General features: G+C 41.8%; 1 protein-coding gene across 2 annotated transcripts; it reads right to left on the reverse strand.

Moving 5' to 3' along the window:
- Positions 1–575: 575 nt before the first annotated feature.
- LOC308281147 (sodium/hydrogen exchanger 9B2) lies at positions 576–16,537 on the reverse strand. 2 transcript variants are annotated; one of them, XM_080721253.1, is made up of 13 exons: positions 16,366–16,537; positions 15,036–15,327; positions 13,896–14,100; positions 12,910–13,080; positions 10,601–10,743; positions 9,788–9,915; positions 9,240–9,415; positions 7,858–7,964; positions 6,935–7,084; positions 6,237–6,345; positions 5,200–5,336; positions 4,090–4,312; positions 576–703 (listed from the first exon to the last, which is right to left on the reverse strand). In XM_080721253.1, exons 2-13 carry the CDS (start codon positions 15,186–15,188, stop codon positions 639–641), a joined length of 1,767 nt encoding a protein of 588 aa, XP_080577379.1. In that variant the 5' UTR covers positions 15,189–15,327; positions 16,366–16,537; the 3' UTR covers positions 576–638. The 2 variants fall into 2 exon arrangements, with proteins under 2 accessions (XP_080577379.1, XP_080577380.1); XM_080721254.1 differs by having other exon boundaries at positions 581–703; positions 4,129–4,312.
- Between the last annotated feature and the right edge of the window lie 85 nt (positions 16,538–16,622).

Genomic DNA, 16,622 nt, shown 5'->3' on the forward strand with positions numbered 1-16,622 from the left:
CAAACTATAACAAACATTTATACTTCTATTTGGTAGACATTTATAACATAAATACAGTAAGTCATTATTAGTGCCAGAGTTAGTGGGGGATATATTGTATATTGACTGATTATTATTGCAAACAACAGCAATAGCTTTCAAGTTAAATAAAATAAATTACCATAATTAAAAAGCTACAAAGTGCCTTTAAAACAGAAAAAAGTGAAACTTTGGTCTAAGGATGATGCTAGGAGAAAGGCCATGGGGCCACCAAAATCAATAGTGCTTATTAGATTATAAGATGTCTTGTGTGGAAATGACTTACGAAAAGGTCATGAGGTTGCGTGCAGTTTAACGTATGAAAAGTGTTGATTTAATGATTAAACAGTTGACCTGAACTATATTTGAGGTGGCCCGATATACAGTATGATTTAACGGATAGTTCTTTGCATGGCCATGGAATAATGATGAATAGATGTGTATTCCTGCAGAATGTCAAGCAGCAAGCACCAAGTCAAGCACCAAGAAGTGATTGTCAAAAACACATACAGAAACATAGAGGGCCACTATGTGGCTAGAAGATGCTCCACTATAACCACGTGGTACAGTTACATGAAGGTCTGTGGTCTTTCTGTTTCACAGTTGATGATAGAATGGTGTCAGAGGGTACTTTCATAGGTTATGGGAGTCTCACTGTCACCTTCAGCTCCTGCTGCTCCTGTCCCTGTATTTCAAGATTGTGAAGAAAAATAAATATTGCGTCAATAATAATGTCAGCACCAGCACCTATTGGCCTGACTAATCTAATGCACTATTCTATAAGGGCTTTTGAAAAACACATAATGAAACACAGGAACATTGCTGGCACATAGGCCTACTTGAATAGTTAATAGTTTAGTTTATAAATGTTTCATGACATTATCCACTTAATTGTTAAGCAAAATATATATTTCTGTATATGTAGGCATATGATGAAAGTCAGTGGGAAGAGTGTCCCTTTGATTTCAGTCAATTGTGTGTTGTAATAAAAACAGTTCAGTAGGCATACAATCATAGGTATGGCACAGAAGTGTAAAAACATTTCTGCTGAGGATAGTCTAGTCTACTACGATGGTCTACTCTACAAACAAACAAAATCTCCAAATTCCTTATTACATGACATCACTTAATATCACGATTCTGTCCTTGTTTTCTTAAACATGGAAATCACTAATACGTGCACTCAATGCAATGATGACGCCATGCCACGACATGGCAAAAGGTTAATACAGTATATGTTCAAACTAGTTTGAAAGTATTTTCGATGTTGGAGCTTTGCAGCTTTGGAACAGTCATATCAAATTAAAACAATTGGACCTGCCAGAGCAGGGAGTGCAGATGTGATGACTGTTTTGGGAGACTGCTTAGTCGTCATGTCATGTTAATTGTCTCCACCAGCCGAAGGCTGAGGGAGAGTATGTTTTCCCCTCCGTCCGTCCGTCCGTCCGTGCGTCCGTCCGTGTGTCCGTGTGTCCTCGCAGTTTGTGTGCAGCTAATCTCAGTCACCGTTGGCCCGATCGCTGCCAAACTGAGCACACACACTCCCTGGATGCCAATCTAGAACCTCTGCCCCACATTTTTCAAATCAGCCTCATGGTGGCGCTATAACAGGCCGATTTGTGTGGCCTGGTTGTTACCAGCTAATCTCCGGCGCCGTTGGCCCGATCGCTGCCAAACTGAGCACACACACTCCCTGGATGCTAATTCAGAACCTCTGCCCCACATTTTTTAAATCAGCCTCATGGTGGCGCTATAACAGGCCGATTTGTGTGGCCTGGTGGAGACCTGTGCTCGGAAGAGCACTGCTTCTAGTTCAACATGTTTTTAAAGGAAGGTAGGCCAAAATAAGAGGCATTAAAACATGAGGTTCTACTACAAGCCATGGTATTGAGCCACTCAAGCTTTTGCAAGTAAAAAGGTATGGTAAATTGACAGCTCATAAATCTGAACAATAAACAATAGCACTGTTGTGTAGAGGTACACTCAGTACTGCAAACTAAACAACGGCAATGCAAATCCTCATACTGTCCCTGCAATACAGGTTAAATGAAAGCGTCAGTGCTTTTCATAATGGGGCACCAAAGCTATCCCAATAGTGGAGCGGCGTAGCTCTTGAAACATGACAAATCGTTCAATTTTGCGATAAAAGCGCCAAACTTGGTAGATATGTTGATTGATATATCAGAAACAAATCTGGATATCGGGCCATCAAAAATTTTGATTTTTCAAAATGGCCACTAGCGGTTTGTTAAACCTTCCTAAATCACCCTCTAGGAGCGACGGTTTTAGTGATAGGAAGCTGAAATGTTGCATGCTGTGTGTGCGCATGTTCATGTCAATTGGTTAAAAGGGGGTGTGGCAATGGGAGTGGCCTATCATAAAAAGGTGCATAACTTTGATATAGATGCACAGATTTGCACAAAATGTTGTAGAAAGGTTGGTCACGACTCACGACCCAAATAACAGCTGAGTAACTGTTCACACCATCTTCCAAAAAAGGGGTTTGTCATTAGGACCAGTGTAATACCAGTGTAGTACCAGTACAAAACCAGAAGCTCCCTGTGGTCCAAACACCCAGAGGTCGTAGCGGCACAGGGCAGGGTGGAGGAAGCATGGCTTGGCTTTGCATGTGAGCCTACTGTGGAGAGACGTGGGATACTGAACGAGGCCAAACAGATTCTCTTCAGTACCTATGATAACATCAAGGGGGAGGAACTGATGGAGGGGTGCAGAGAGTCCAGGCAGCGCATGGTGAGAGGCAGTATGGAGAAGCCTGGAAGAGGACGAGGACCAAGGAAGAGGACCATGAAGGGACAGCTCGAGGGACACACCAGTGAGGAGACCTGGTTCAACCACTTCCGAGGGCTGCTGGGCACAACATCAGATGGAGAGGAGGAAGATATACCATCATTCCTCCAGGACCTCAACATCAAGGATGATCCCTTCATGGTCACTGAGTTTGCCATGGTGAAAAACACTCTGAGAGAGGGTAAGAGTGCTGTGCCGGACGGCATACCCCCAGAGGTCGTAAAGAACTGATGTCTTGACCACATCATCCTACAGTTCTGTAACCTTGCCCTGCTAGGCAACTACCGAGGCATCAGCCTGACCTGTATTGCAGCAAAGGTCTACAACCGGATGATACTAAACCGGATTCGGCATGCCATCGACCCTCATCCGAGGAAAACCAAAAAGGCTTTCCAGAGGAGAGAACCACATTATCCCAGATCTTGGCCCTGAGGAGTTGAATTGAGGAGGTGAAGAAGAACAACCTGATGGCTGTATTGTGCTTTTGGTCCTCTTCCTTGGTCCTCGTCCTCGTCTAGGCTTCTCCATACTGCCTCTCACCATGCGCTGCCTGGACTCTCTGCACCCTCTCCATCAGTTCCTCCCCCTTGATGTTATCATAGGTACTGAAGAGAAGCTGTTTGGCCTCGTTCAGTATCCCACGTCTCTCCACAGTAGGCTCACATACAAAGCCAAGCCATGCTTCCTCCACCCTGCCCCGTGCCGCTACGACCTCTGGGTGTTTGGACCACAGGGAGCTTCTGGTTTTGTACTGGTACTACACTGGTCCTAATGACAAACCCCTTTTTTGGAAGATGGTGTGAACAGTTACTCAGATGTTATTTGGGTCATGACCAACCTTTCCACAACATTTTGTGCAAATCTGTGCATCTATGTCAAAGTTATGCACCTTTTTATGATAGGCCACTCCCATTGCCACACCCCCCTTTAACCAATTGACATGAACATGCACACACAGCATGCAACATTTCAGCTTCCTATTACTAAAACTGTCGCTCCTAGAGGGTGATTTAGGAAGGTACAACAAACCGCTAGTGGCCATTTTGAAAAATCAAAATTTTTGATGGCCCGATATCCAGATTTGTTTCTAATATATCAATCAACATATCTACCAAGTTTGGCGCTTTTATCGCAAAATTGAACGATTTTATAGCCATGCCGCCCTACTACAAAGCAAAGTGGGCAAGAGACTTTTACTAATCCAAAACACGGAGAAAGGGAGAGTGGGTGGGGTCATCGCATTGTGCTTTGTTTTGTACCTACCTAAGAAAAAGGCTGATAAATTGTGTTTGACTGGCTCACCCCAGGATGGGTTCCTTGGTTTCTGCAGCAAGTAAGGTCCAGAAAGGCCTATGAGGAGGGCTCCTATGGGGGCTGTGAGAAGGATGGCTAGGACTGCCACAGTCAGCACATCCATGCCATACTTCTGCGATATCTCATCATTATTAGTCCTGGCCATGTCCAATGCTGTAGAGCCAATAGCTGCCTGAGGGTGGAAAGGAAACATGAAACAGAGTGTAATAAAATGTAATTTTTTTTAATTCAGGAAGTAGTTTTGACCAGGGGGTGCGGAGCGCAACTGAACCTCTGTGAATGGACTATGGGAACGTTCCCGAGGATGTCCTGGACAACAGGTAGTTCCGACGAAGCAATCTGATTCGTTGAAACAATCATGTGACCGTGATTATATTCAGCATTATGTAAAACTCTCATTAATCAAAAAAATCAGCTGCGCTGTCACAAAAAAAGCTGCCGGGGCTGCCTGTCCCAGCACTATGCTAGTGGCTATAGGCTAGCAGTTTTCATGTGGAGTTCAGGGACATAGTAGCTAAATGTGGCATTAAAAAATTACAAATGTATCTATCGAATGTCTTAATTGAATGAAATTAAGTTGATGTGTTTTTTCTTCTTTTTTTAACAGTTGTATAATCGCAATATTACACGAGAGGTTGTGCCGTCATATATCATCACTTCTGTGCTGCCAATGGAACTCGCCTCTCTACTACAAGCCATGGTATTGATCCACTCAAGCTTTTGCAAGTAAAAAGTTATGGTAAATTGACAGCTCATATATGCAGGCGTGATGATATCTGACGATATAGAACACCCTCTCGTGTAATATTGCTTAATTATAACGTGGCATCGATATTCATTACATTTCAATGGCCGCCCCCCAGCACCCCTTGTTATGCTATACTTCGATCATAGGTTAAAATAAAAGCTGATTACTCATCTCACTAAAACCTTTTCATTAGCATGTATTGTGTCGAACAGGATCAATATAACAGCAAGCCAATCCCAAATAGCCGAGATGACATTTTTATATTCACAGAAATAATAATCTGGGGTGGCTTAGCAGACAAACTTCCAAACCTGTACAGTGGCCTTGGGCATCCATGCCAGGGAAATGAACACCTTCTCCTTGAAGTTGAAGCCCGCACACAGCACACAGCAAAATGTGAAGAGTAGTCGAACCAGCAGGGCAATAAGCAAAGAAGCAATACCCAGACCTAAGACATAGAGATAAGAGGAGTCCAGTCATAATTGTCCCCAATATTACTATTTTTATAAACACAATGAACGTTAGACCCCAACTAAACAATGCCTCCGTTGATCCGACCACATTAAAGGGATATTTCACTTGGCCTTATCATCTAATCAGACTTTTGGGAGCACCTGGGAAGTTGCTTGATTCAGTATTTATATATTTGATATTCCTTTTATCAGACACAACCCCTTCCTATACAAACCCATTCTAACTTCAAACTCCATTTTAACCATGATAGATTCATCGATATATACATACTTTTTTTTTTTGTATTTTTTTTTGTATTTTTTTTTTCATTTTCCAAAATAATTATTACAAATAAATGAAAAAACACAGCCAGCTCACACCAGAACCAAGAACGGTTGTTTTCAATGAATCTGTCATGCTTAAAATGGAGTTTGAAGTTACAATGGGTTGGTACAGAGGAAAGGGGCATGTCTGCAAAAATTAATTTCCGTCTTGGGATTTCTTTTTGCTTTAACCCCTGGGGCTAGGCTTCCTTGGAAGCATGACACTTTAATAAAGAAAAATCAATCAATCATACTGAATCAAGCAACTTAAAAACTGCCCTGGGTGCTCCCAAAAGCCTGATTAGACGATATAATGACCACATTTTTCTTTTTTAAGTGAAATATCCCTTTAACCACTTAAAACACATATTCTCCTTTGACCAGCGTCCCCCAGGGAGATTCTATTGGCCTGTGAAATACACTGTGAATATAAAAGATTATCATTATGACTTCTGTTTTGTGGTTATGTAAAGGGATTTGCATCCATACACAAATATGTCTATCTCTCACAATGGACAGCACACACAGACATCCTAAGATATCCGTCTATTTGTTTGCCTGCATGATCTTACCAACTGTGTTTCCCTCCAGCTGTGAGATTGTGATCTCTGCTCCTATCAGGCCAAATAGTAGTGGCTGGAACACATCCCAGGCCATCCCCACAACTTCCTCCACAGGTTCCTACACAGTACACATACAAACACACACAGTTGGATCTTGGCAATAATAAATAAAGATGTGAACCCCTGCAGTAAGTAGGATCAGCACACAAGCTGCCAAAACAACATTTGCACCATGCCTGTCAGGGAGTAAGTAAGTAACAGACTAATTAGATCACAGCTGGACTCAATAGACATGCGTGTGGATAGGAAGAAAGTTTGTTCGATTTTGGAGCGAAATATACGTCCCATTATCTCATAACCCAGCAGTTTAAATTAATACTAATTAATCGCACAAAATAAATGTGGGTAAGGTAAGGTCCTTTAGCTTATAGTAAGGTTGTCTTTTCTCCATATGCACTAGGAGGACCAAGATACAATTTCAGCAGACGCCAAAGCCAGAGATAAAATATGTACAACTGCAAATAAAATATTCCTTTTCTGACTTTCAAAGTCTGTTGAAATTCGAAATGACAACTAGTATGAACTAGGAACTTGTTTTCATAGAGATTGAGAATGCAGGAAGCCATAAGAGGAAGAAGGGAAGGAAATTCTGTGCTTTTCATTTTGAATGTGTATGCATGTACAGTACAGTATGTGTTATTGCTGACCTTTTCTTTATCCCAGCCGAGGCCAGCCAGGAAAGCCAACACTAAGGTGCAGAGGCCTCCAGAACCGGGAAACCCTGCTTGGTTACTTCCAAACACGGCAAATACAGACAGGCCCAGCACCAAGAAGGAACGCTTCATCACCAAGTGTTTCTAGCAATAAAGAAAAAAAATAATAAAACGCAAATCAATCCACAATCTATAACAATACAATAATGTATATACTGCATGTTCACACGTGTGTGATTAGGTAGTTGACGACATCTCACGGTTCAAGTGAAATAAGTTAAACTGAATTTGAATTAATATCAGCTTTTAAAATAATACAGACATAAAATTGGAAAGATTTGTTAGAAACAAAATTAAAACAAAATATATATAAAACATTTTATCTATAAAACATGATATCACAAATCTACACAGTCCATTCCTCAGTTAATGTATCCATTTAAACTCTGATTGTGTAAACAAAATGGACCCGTAATTAACTCTCAAAATAAATACCAAGGGTCTTCAATGTTTTTCAGGCCAAGGACCCCTTAACTGAGAGAGATGAAGCAGGGACCCCCACTACATATTGTACACAATAGTATTGTGTCGCAGATTAAGCTTTTTATAGATAGCTTAAACCTAGCCGATTTACAACGCCTTGTGTGCTTGTAGATCGGCAAATTTGGGCTAATATTATAGGGAATAGGGATGCTAGGGTTTAAGTGGTTAATGCAATTAAATAAAATTAAAAGTTCCTATCACACAAAGATTTGGAGTCTGCTGTAGTAACTCTAAGGACACCCTAGGGGTTCCGGACCCCCTGTTGAAGACCCCTGGTGTATACTGTATGTCAACATAGACTTGGTTTTGACACGGTCTGGACAAATAATACTCAAACCAGCTAATGTAGTCGTAGTCGGGTAGAGCTCACATACTTGGTCACGACTAGGGAAATACTGGATGAGAAAGCCAAGGAGAATCCCAGCAACCAGGCCCCCAGCAACCTCCAGGACGCCTCGCAGCAGGTTGTACCATGTGCTGCCTGAAGGATTCAAAAGAGCAGCATGATGCATCATTAATAACAACTCTGTTTCTGTCTGGTGTGTGCAAGGCTGTGGGAATTAAGGGTGCGGGGGGCAGAATCACCAATTGACAGCAGTACACACAGTGGTGATGATAGCACAAGTTTTATAGATAGTGGCCCTCATTTATCAACGTGGTGCAGATCTGTTTGGTGTACGCCGAAATTTAGGCAAGTGTCGGGATTTATCATCATATCGTGACTTTGACGTTGGCGTAGGGTAGGACACCACATTGTTCCATTGTAGACATGCGGAGCAGCATTGTCAAACTATCTGACAGGCAATGGACACCTGTATCCACTCCAAAATGTATATCTAACACACTAATAAATAATCCCTGTGAATATATAACATTTTATAAAAGCATAGGCCTACATCATGCACATGCACGCCGATTTTATTTCCAAGTTACAATGACAAGCAATTAAAATCTAGCAATACGGAAGCAATCTAACAACAAAAGCTTTAACAGTCATTCAGCCAGCAAGGATGGGATCAAATGTACGCCAAGATTGGCTGTTTAGGACGCTTTCATAAATGCCACTTCAATGTTACCGTTACCATTGTAATGTTACTAAAATGTTACTAATGCAACATTTTGTTCATCAAACCTTGATCATGCATGATGATTACTGACTGACAGCTTCTCTACTCTCAGATGTCTTAACATGGTAAAGGGCTGAGGATCTGCGTTTTCCAGAAGAGACCAACGCACTTTTCAATCATGCAGACTGTACACAGAGACATCACTGAACAGTTTATAGACACAACATGAGGAAAAGCTCCATCAGTGTTTATCCTAAATGCAAGATTACTTTTCAGTATCAGAAAGAAGTAAAACCACGTTTTCATAAATCCCTTGTGTGGTGATCATACCTGGCCAATACACAGATTCTGACTTATTTTTTTCTGTGTGCAGCCCTCATGAAAAAATAAATAACAGTCAAGTTCACTGTGCTTCAAGCCCGGAAACAATGACACTGTTTATCTCACAGTAGTGAGCCACTGACTCCCCCTGCTGAGCTTGTGACAAAGTTCACACCACCAGTGTTTGTTTGTTTTTTGGCATTTTGTCAATGCTGACTCAACTTCACTGAGGTCTGCTCTGCAGGATGCCATTCCCCCCCCCCCCCCAGGACATAAACTGGTATTGAATTCCAGCCCTTCTTATATTTCAATGAACCGTCTCTTGTCACACTCTCACGTGGAAAAACACAACTCCTCCTCCAGCTCACCTGTGGCAAAGGCCATGCCCATGCACGTGGTGAAACCAGTGATGGCAAGGATGTCATCGAAGCTTCCTGCCGCCATAAGAAGGGTGGGGATGCCTTGCTCCAAACCGTAGCCGTCCTTCTGAAGCATCAGCATGGAGGGAACCACCACGGCCGGAGACACGGCACCAAGCACAAAACTAAAGGGTTGAACACACACTTTATTCATTCATTCATTTAACCACTTAAGCACAACATAGTTTGTCATACGGCAAATATTTTGAACTTTCTTGAAAAGTTCTATATTAGTGAATGTTAGTTCTATAAATAGTTGTAAACTATAAGGACAAATGCCCAAAATAGGGACACCAAGAGACAAGGTTATGGTGGTAACTGATATTTTACCCTAGTACCCAAAGTGAGAATTAAAGTCTAAACTATTGCCTAATGACAAAGCTTAGGACTCTGAAGTAAGTTACAAAAGCACATGGCATTGATGACAACACAAGAGTGCGTCATTCACTCGAAAGGAGAACCTAGAAAAGAGAGTGTCAGCGTAATATTGTATTTACCCCAGGATGAAGCCCCACACCCAGGGCAGGCCCATGAGGAAATGAGAAACCACGGCTACGCTGGCGGCCTCTATCAAGCAGGGCCCCATTGCCACACGTACGCAAACACCCTTCAATTTCTTCAGAGCCTGAAAACATACAAATACTTCATTTACCAGCACATAAGATTCAAGATCTTTTGTTGTTACATCTTACAGTATGTAATGGCATGTGTAATTGTTTTGGTTTCCTCAACACAGTTTTGTAGCAGCATACGTCCAGGAACGTGATAGGAATTACAGCGGTGCGGCACCAAGGCCCCGTTATCATGTCCAGGGACGTGTTACATGGTTACCATGGTTACCAGGTAAACAGGCCGCTGGTGAGCGAAAAAGCTTCATATCCTGTGATGCAACTCGGCCGCCATCATCAGGAAGCGTGTAATCTCCTTAGGTTCCTATTCATTGCTGCTGCAAAGAAACTGATTGATCTCGGAATATACTTCCAAAAACACTTTGATCGGCGATAACCTTTTTTTTTCCGTGACACTAGGCCGCGACGGTCGGCCGCGGTTAGAATTTTTCATTTCCTAAAGTAAACATACTGATCTCCATTACAATATCGTAGATTTCCACAACATGGACACGATCGTGGCTTCCAGGGCTCTTCAAAATAAAGCACAGTGAATGGCGGCACTCTGTAGCCAAATAATTACAAAAATAATGGCATCCCAAAAAAATACATAATAGCAGCAATAATAAACAATGATAAATGTTTGCTTTGGGGGAGGGAACTACAAAATCAAAATTTCCACTCGAAATCTGAGTGACGTACTGAGGGATCCAATCCCAGGCCGGCTCTTGCCAGAATGACAGCCAGGGCAATGTTCCTCAGGGAGGCGGACCAGCGGAAGTCGATATACACAGCCTCTGTTACCACAGGGATGTTCCTCAGCAGGAAGCCCATCAGCAGCATTCCTGTGGTGTGTCAGAGAGGGAGAGAGAGGACAGGTGATACCTCTGCAACAACACTGCTGTTTGTTCTTCAAGCTCTCTCTCACACAGCCGGAGAGCCAGTGTAACTTTCACTAGTTACATGTAGTGGTAAAATGTAGCTGTACACAATGAACTGCCATGTTGAGGATGATAGCATGTGCTCAAGACTCAAATGCCTGTTTATGTTAAATTGTGTGCAATGATGTCTGTTGAAGATAGTGTAAACTGATATTAACTTTTAAGAAACCTTTTACGATCAAGGCAGTGATGTTCAGTTACGGATTCTCAATTTGTCATATTTAACAGGCTTAAAATCTAAACAGAACAGATGGAGAAATGGAAGATGGAGTGAAAATGTGAGACTAATCTTAACCAACAGGCAGGGCAAAGTAAACTTTCTGTACAAGATAAAAATCCCAAATCGTTTCAATCTCTGAGGCGCCAGAGCATTGCCAGGGATGGCGAACGATGATATATGGATGCAAAGAAAGGGATTAAGGTACAGTACAGCTGGTACAGATGATCAACTAGACATTACTGTAGTTAGGCCCACAGTCACGTGATAATGTGACGGTTGGTATTATCTAGAAATGTTTGGCTAAACCAACAATGGAACGAGGAGCACTTCTTGCTTTTTCTTTTTCAGATTTCCTACTCGGCTACTGGTCACTCTCGTGCTGATTCATCTTTGTTACTCTGCATACGTGTGTAAACTTAAACTTGGCACACTGCCAAGGTAGTACCTTTATTAAGGCCCTTTTCCACCGGCAGCGATAACGATGACGATAACGATTTAAAAAAGTGGGTTTTCAATTGAAGTGGATCGGCAGCATCCACCCAACACCGATACAGACAACGATAGCCGACATCTACATCGCTAGGATCAACAACGATGTGGTTAAGATCACAGTGATATGGAACTGGGTCTCTGACAAACAGCTCGAGGTGCGCTCTGCCCGAGCGGCTGTTAATTGGCACCTCTTTACATTGATGTCCGATAACTTTATCGGACATCAATGTGAAGGCATAATTATCGCTGCGATATTTTATGGCTATCGTCATCGTTATCGCTGCCGGTGGAAAAGGGCCTTTAGAAGGATAAACACCTGGAGATGCACCATCTCATGTTCAAGGGTGTAGTTAACTCTTAGCATCATACAGACTCATGACTTCATAATGAACTGTACATTCCTGCATTTCAATAGTTTAATAATAATATAATTTGTGTGATGTGATGTTGGTGGGAGGACAGTTGCCTGAGTTTTGTCTGACTCTGAGTGGAAGCCTACAGTCTCATTGAAAACCCCTGCTCTAGTCATTCTTTGACAAAACCTAAAGCAAAGTGAAGATCAAGTTTGTTAATAGGGTCCAGCACACCTTTGGTTTCCATCTTAGTGATGCAGTTGGCTGCTAATTCTAGGGCTCAGTACAAATGTAACATGGAAAATGTTAATGTTAAAAAGAGGAGTCATACCATCTTCTAGTGAAATCTATTTTCACAAATATCCATGGCATGAATAGCACTTGGTGGAACCATATCAGTTTGGGTAAACATGGATTATTTAACTTGGGCATGGCCAGGGCATGAATTCAGATTCTTATCATTATACAAATTGTATTTTGCCATCCTTTTCCACATCTGGTGATAACTTGTTATTCAAATAATATTATATTTTTGGGTTTAAAAACGATTTACTTACTTTGATGAATTTAGAAGGACAATTATTTTAGGCGAATAACATCAATCTAATATATACATTATGATGATAAAATAATTAATGTCTGTTTGATGGAATCAGAGATTAATCACTGAGTACTTTTCTCCCACCTTTGTTAGCATACTTGCACACCCTTTTGATATCACAGAGGACTTTCATCCACAGTGGGATGAGTCAGATTTTCTTCTGTCAGTCAAGTTTTCCCAATGCTAACTTTGACAAAATTAATGAATGTGAAAATGTGCTGTTTAGAGTATAACTAGAGGTTCTTAATATATAGGAAGGTTGTTGATATGCAGATACATTTCTGGTTTACCAGCAGGCTGGACTGAACCAGTAAACTATCTCTTATTCAAATAAAGATAAGCAAGCAGACAATATTACACCAACATCTTCACGTAAACATCTTTGCCAGTCATCTCAAACTTACCGAGAAGTGGGGGAAAGGGTGGAAGTTTAGGTAAACGTATGAGGCCCACCAGTTTGCCACCAGTGACTGAACAGATGAAAACCACTGTGATGCCAAACAAGTTGCCTCCTGGGAGACACTCGTTCCCTGTGATGGACCACACCACTCCAAACAGCACAGCAGCCAAAAGAACTAGATAAAGATAAGGGAGAGCATTATCAATTTGACATTGTACTTCTTGCAATTGGTTCATTGTAACACAGAAATTCAGGAATCGCAGTGGCTTCTGAACTGGCAGTTCCATACCAACAATGCAACAACAATGCCAGTCAGTAGTAACGTTAAAATGCTTGTATGACTCCAAACTCCCAAGATCCAGAGCTTGTGGGAAGGTCAGCACAAATGGCAGGACTGCTAAATGTTACACAGTGGTGGCCACTTAAATCACTTAAGTGAGAATTCCAGGCCCTTATTCCATAGTAACCAGTTCAAAAGAGGGGATCAGGGTTCAATCCCCGGCCGAGTCATACCAAAGACTATAAAAGTGGTACCCAATGCCTCCCTACTTGCAATCAGCATCCTTAGGTTGGATTGTGAGTAAGTTCCTGAGATATAATAGCATGATGTCCAAGGGGTGTACCGTATATAAAGCTGCCTTGTGTTATGCAAACAGGATATGGTACTGAGCTATGGGCCTATGGCTTGGGCACCATTGGTTCCCAAGGCTACTTACTTACTTATACCATAGTAACAGTCACTAACAAAAATACCTCTGAAACAAGTTGGCAAGACAACAATGCTAATGTAGCAGAGTAGCAGAGAGCTAATGCATCATATTTTCAGCTACAATATATATGATGTTGTTGATATATGATGTTGTTGATGTTTTACTTCTGTCCTGCTCGACGACACTGTAAATGAGTCTAACGACTCAGTTGTAATTTCGAGAATAAATAAATATTGAATGAATGAATGAATATATTGTTAAGTCTCTGCCCTGTGCCTACCTTTGGTAACGAGGGAGGCAAACAGGCCTCTTGGTGGACATGGGCAAAACTTGCGGAGCAGTGGACAGCAGACCACTGGCGGTTCTGTGTTGGTGCCTGCATCCGCCACAGCAGCATTGCGAGGAAGGAAGTAGGTAGTCTCCTCAGTGACATTTGGAGTAGAGCAGCGTCGGACCACCACCTGGATCTGGTTCACATTCAGGTGCTGGAGTAGGAGAACGGATGTTGTGTCAATTACTAACATTAGTTGTCCACTCTAGACACATTTGCCCTCGCTTACACCACTTTTAAATTCACATCGTCTTGCTGAACACTAAATATCCCACAATAAGATCTTTAGATGTCTTCAGGTGACATACAGGTATAAATATATAATATCTAATATATAATAAATACAACAATTTAGTAAAATGCATGTGGTGGTCATTATCATCATCACTCAACTATAATAGCCTAGTTGGCTGAGCAGCCTTGTGAAATTAGCATCAATAATGCATCGTCATGACAAATCTACAGAATCCAAAATGTCACAATAACAAAACAATGCTTTGCTTGTGGAAAAACATCAGAACAATGATAAGAGTGGTTCCTTAGGAAGCTTTCCACACTCGTATCAAGTGACTTACCCTGTTGACATAAGGTTAGAGCACAGAATACTACTGTTCGTCAGCAGATTACACAGTTGGGACGTAAATTGGAATAAAGATATGAATATTACAACACACTGACCATACAGTATTAACTGTGTGGTATCCTGACCTTTCTCTGTAGCCTTGGTAATGGCAATAGGTTAACGTCTAGAATTAAGACATACCTGTCATACCCTATGAACTTTATAGTCCCCTGAACATCAAAACAATGGCTCAAAGAATAGAATATCCTGATATTTGGATTTCAAACGGTATGTTTTCACAGTAAGGAGAAATGTTTGTCCTTTTAGAAAAAATAAATCACAGGCAAATAATCCTATTTGACAGATATCTTTGTTAGATGTATTTTCATTCTTTAAATTGCATGTTACCTTCACAAAGTGCACTGTCTAGCGAGGAATACGTGCTTTATTTTATTTTTATGAACGTTATTGAAGCAACCCCTGGTCAAAGTCACAGATTGATCTAATATAATCTCTATGGTACTTACGTCTACATGGTTAACACTGGCAGTAGTCGTAGTAGCTCCTTCCCTTGCCGGACTGGGAGAGGGACTGGGCAGCGGACTGGGCACTGGACTGGGCACTGGACTTGGTGCAGGACTTGCCTCAGGTGTAGCTGGTTTGGTCTGGGTGTCCTCCATGGCATTTAGCTCAAGTATTTCTGGTCCCCTTGCGTCTAACACAGCAAACCCACTAAAGGGGTGTGGTTGGCCATCTATGGGGCTGTTCCTTCAGTGTTGTACAAAAGGTTGTGGCCACAAGCTCCTATTCATATATCACCTGTTCATCAGTGGGGGGAAATAGAATTAAGAATAACACTTCCGGTGCAAGTGATAAAACTGGCATCTGACAAACATGACATAGAGTGATGAACTAGAGGTTCACTTAAATTAACATAAAGTAGGAGACCAATGTCCCAAAAAGGTGAACAAGGAAAATGTCATGCGTTTAAAAAAAAGAAAAATAGTTGTCCATAATAATTTGTATGGTCTTGTAGATAACCGCGTGGACAATTATTTCAAGGCAGATAGGATGCAATATAGCCTATATAACCTTAATGGATAACTTACAGTAACAAAGGCAGATGATGAAATAATATAGCCTATATAACCTTAATGGATAACTTAGTTACTAGTGTGCTATTAACTAAAAGGTCATTCAACGCAAGGGTAATTCATTTCAAGTGTGGTCTAAATTTATTCAAGACCCGTGGCATGGTGCCCACCGCCCACCATGACCTGTGGGCTGAGGGCACACGGGTATCAACACAGCCCAGTGGGAGCAGCAGCCATAAACATTGGTACCAGGTCCAGCGGGCAACGTATAGACGTGTTAAATGGATAGGCGTAATGTTTTGACAGGCTGACAGCAGTAGTATAGCAAGCAACAGACGCTGGTTAATCCAATTGAGGAGGGACCACATCTAATCAATGCTTTACAGCACGACCATATGCCACTTGTTTTCTAGGCAGCTAACTTATAGCCGTCGCCGTATAAGCTAGCAGCCATGCTGGCCGTTAGCATTACGTCCATTAACCTAATCAATGGTCAACTTCCTTGCCTTATAGTTGTATAGCTACTACTGTACCATCATGAAACAATGGCTCGCCTTTTCTTCCTGTTTCCATTCACCGACAAAACGTTGTAGAAACAAGTCAACGACATAGGTACTACACATACACATGGCTAATAATAATACGCAGTATGTATCCATTAATACCCAGTTACGCACAGCCCAGCGACAAACAAAAATAACTTGCGTAGGAGGAATGTCCTCCTCCTAGTGGTTCACTGTAATTGTGTTAAAATGTAACTCACCACGTCGTAAACGTCTGTCATCACAAGTTAGTTAATATCCGTGACAGGACAGCAGCGGGCTTCGGTTCAGGCAGTTTAAACGAGTGGGAATGAGTGGGATTAGAGGAGATTCAAAGCTGTCCCATTTCAGGGGCCGCGCGCATCCTTCAAAGGACGCGGAGTAAACCGGGCAGGCGTGTCCTTGTTCCTCCAAAGACTGTCAGGTCTGGGAGTTCATCCACCAACTGTTGACTTGAAACAAGCGTCTGTCTGTGACT

Source organism: Nannobrachium achirus (assembly GCF_963921795.1).
Source record: "Nannobrachium achirus genome assembly, chromosome: 3".
NCBI classification, from domain to species: Eukaryota; Metazoa; Chordata; class Actinopteri; order Myctophiformes; family Myctophidae; genus Nannobrachium; species Nannobrachium achirus.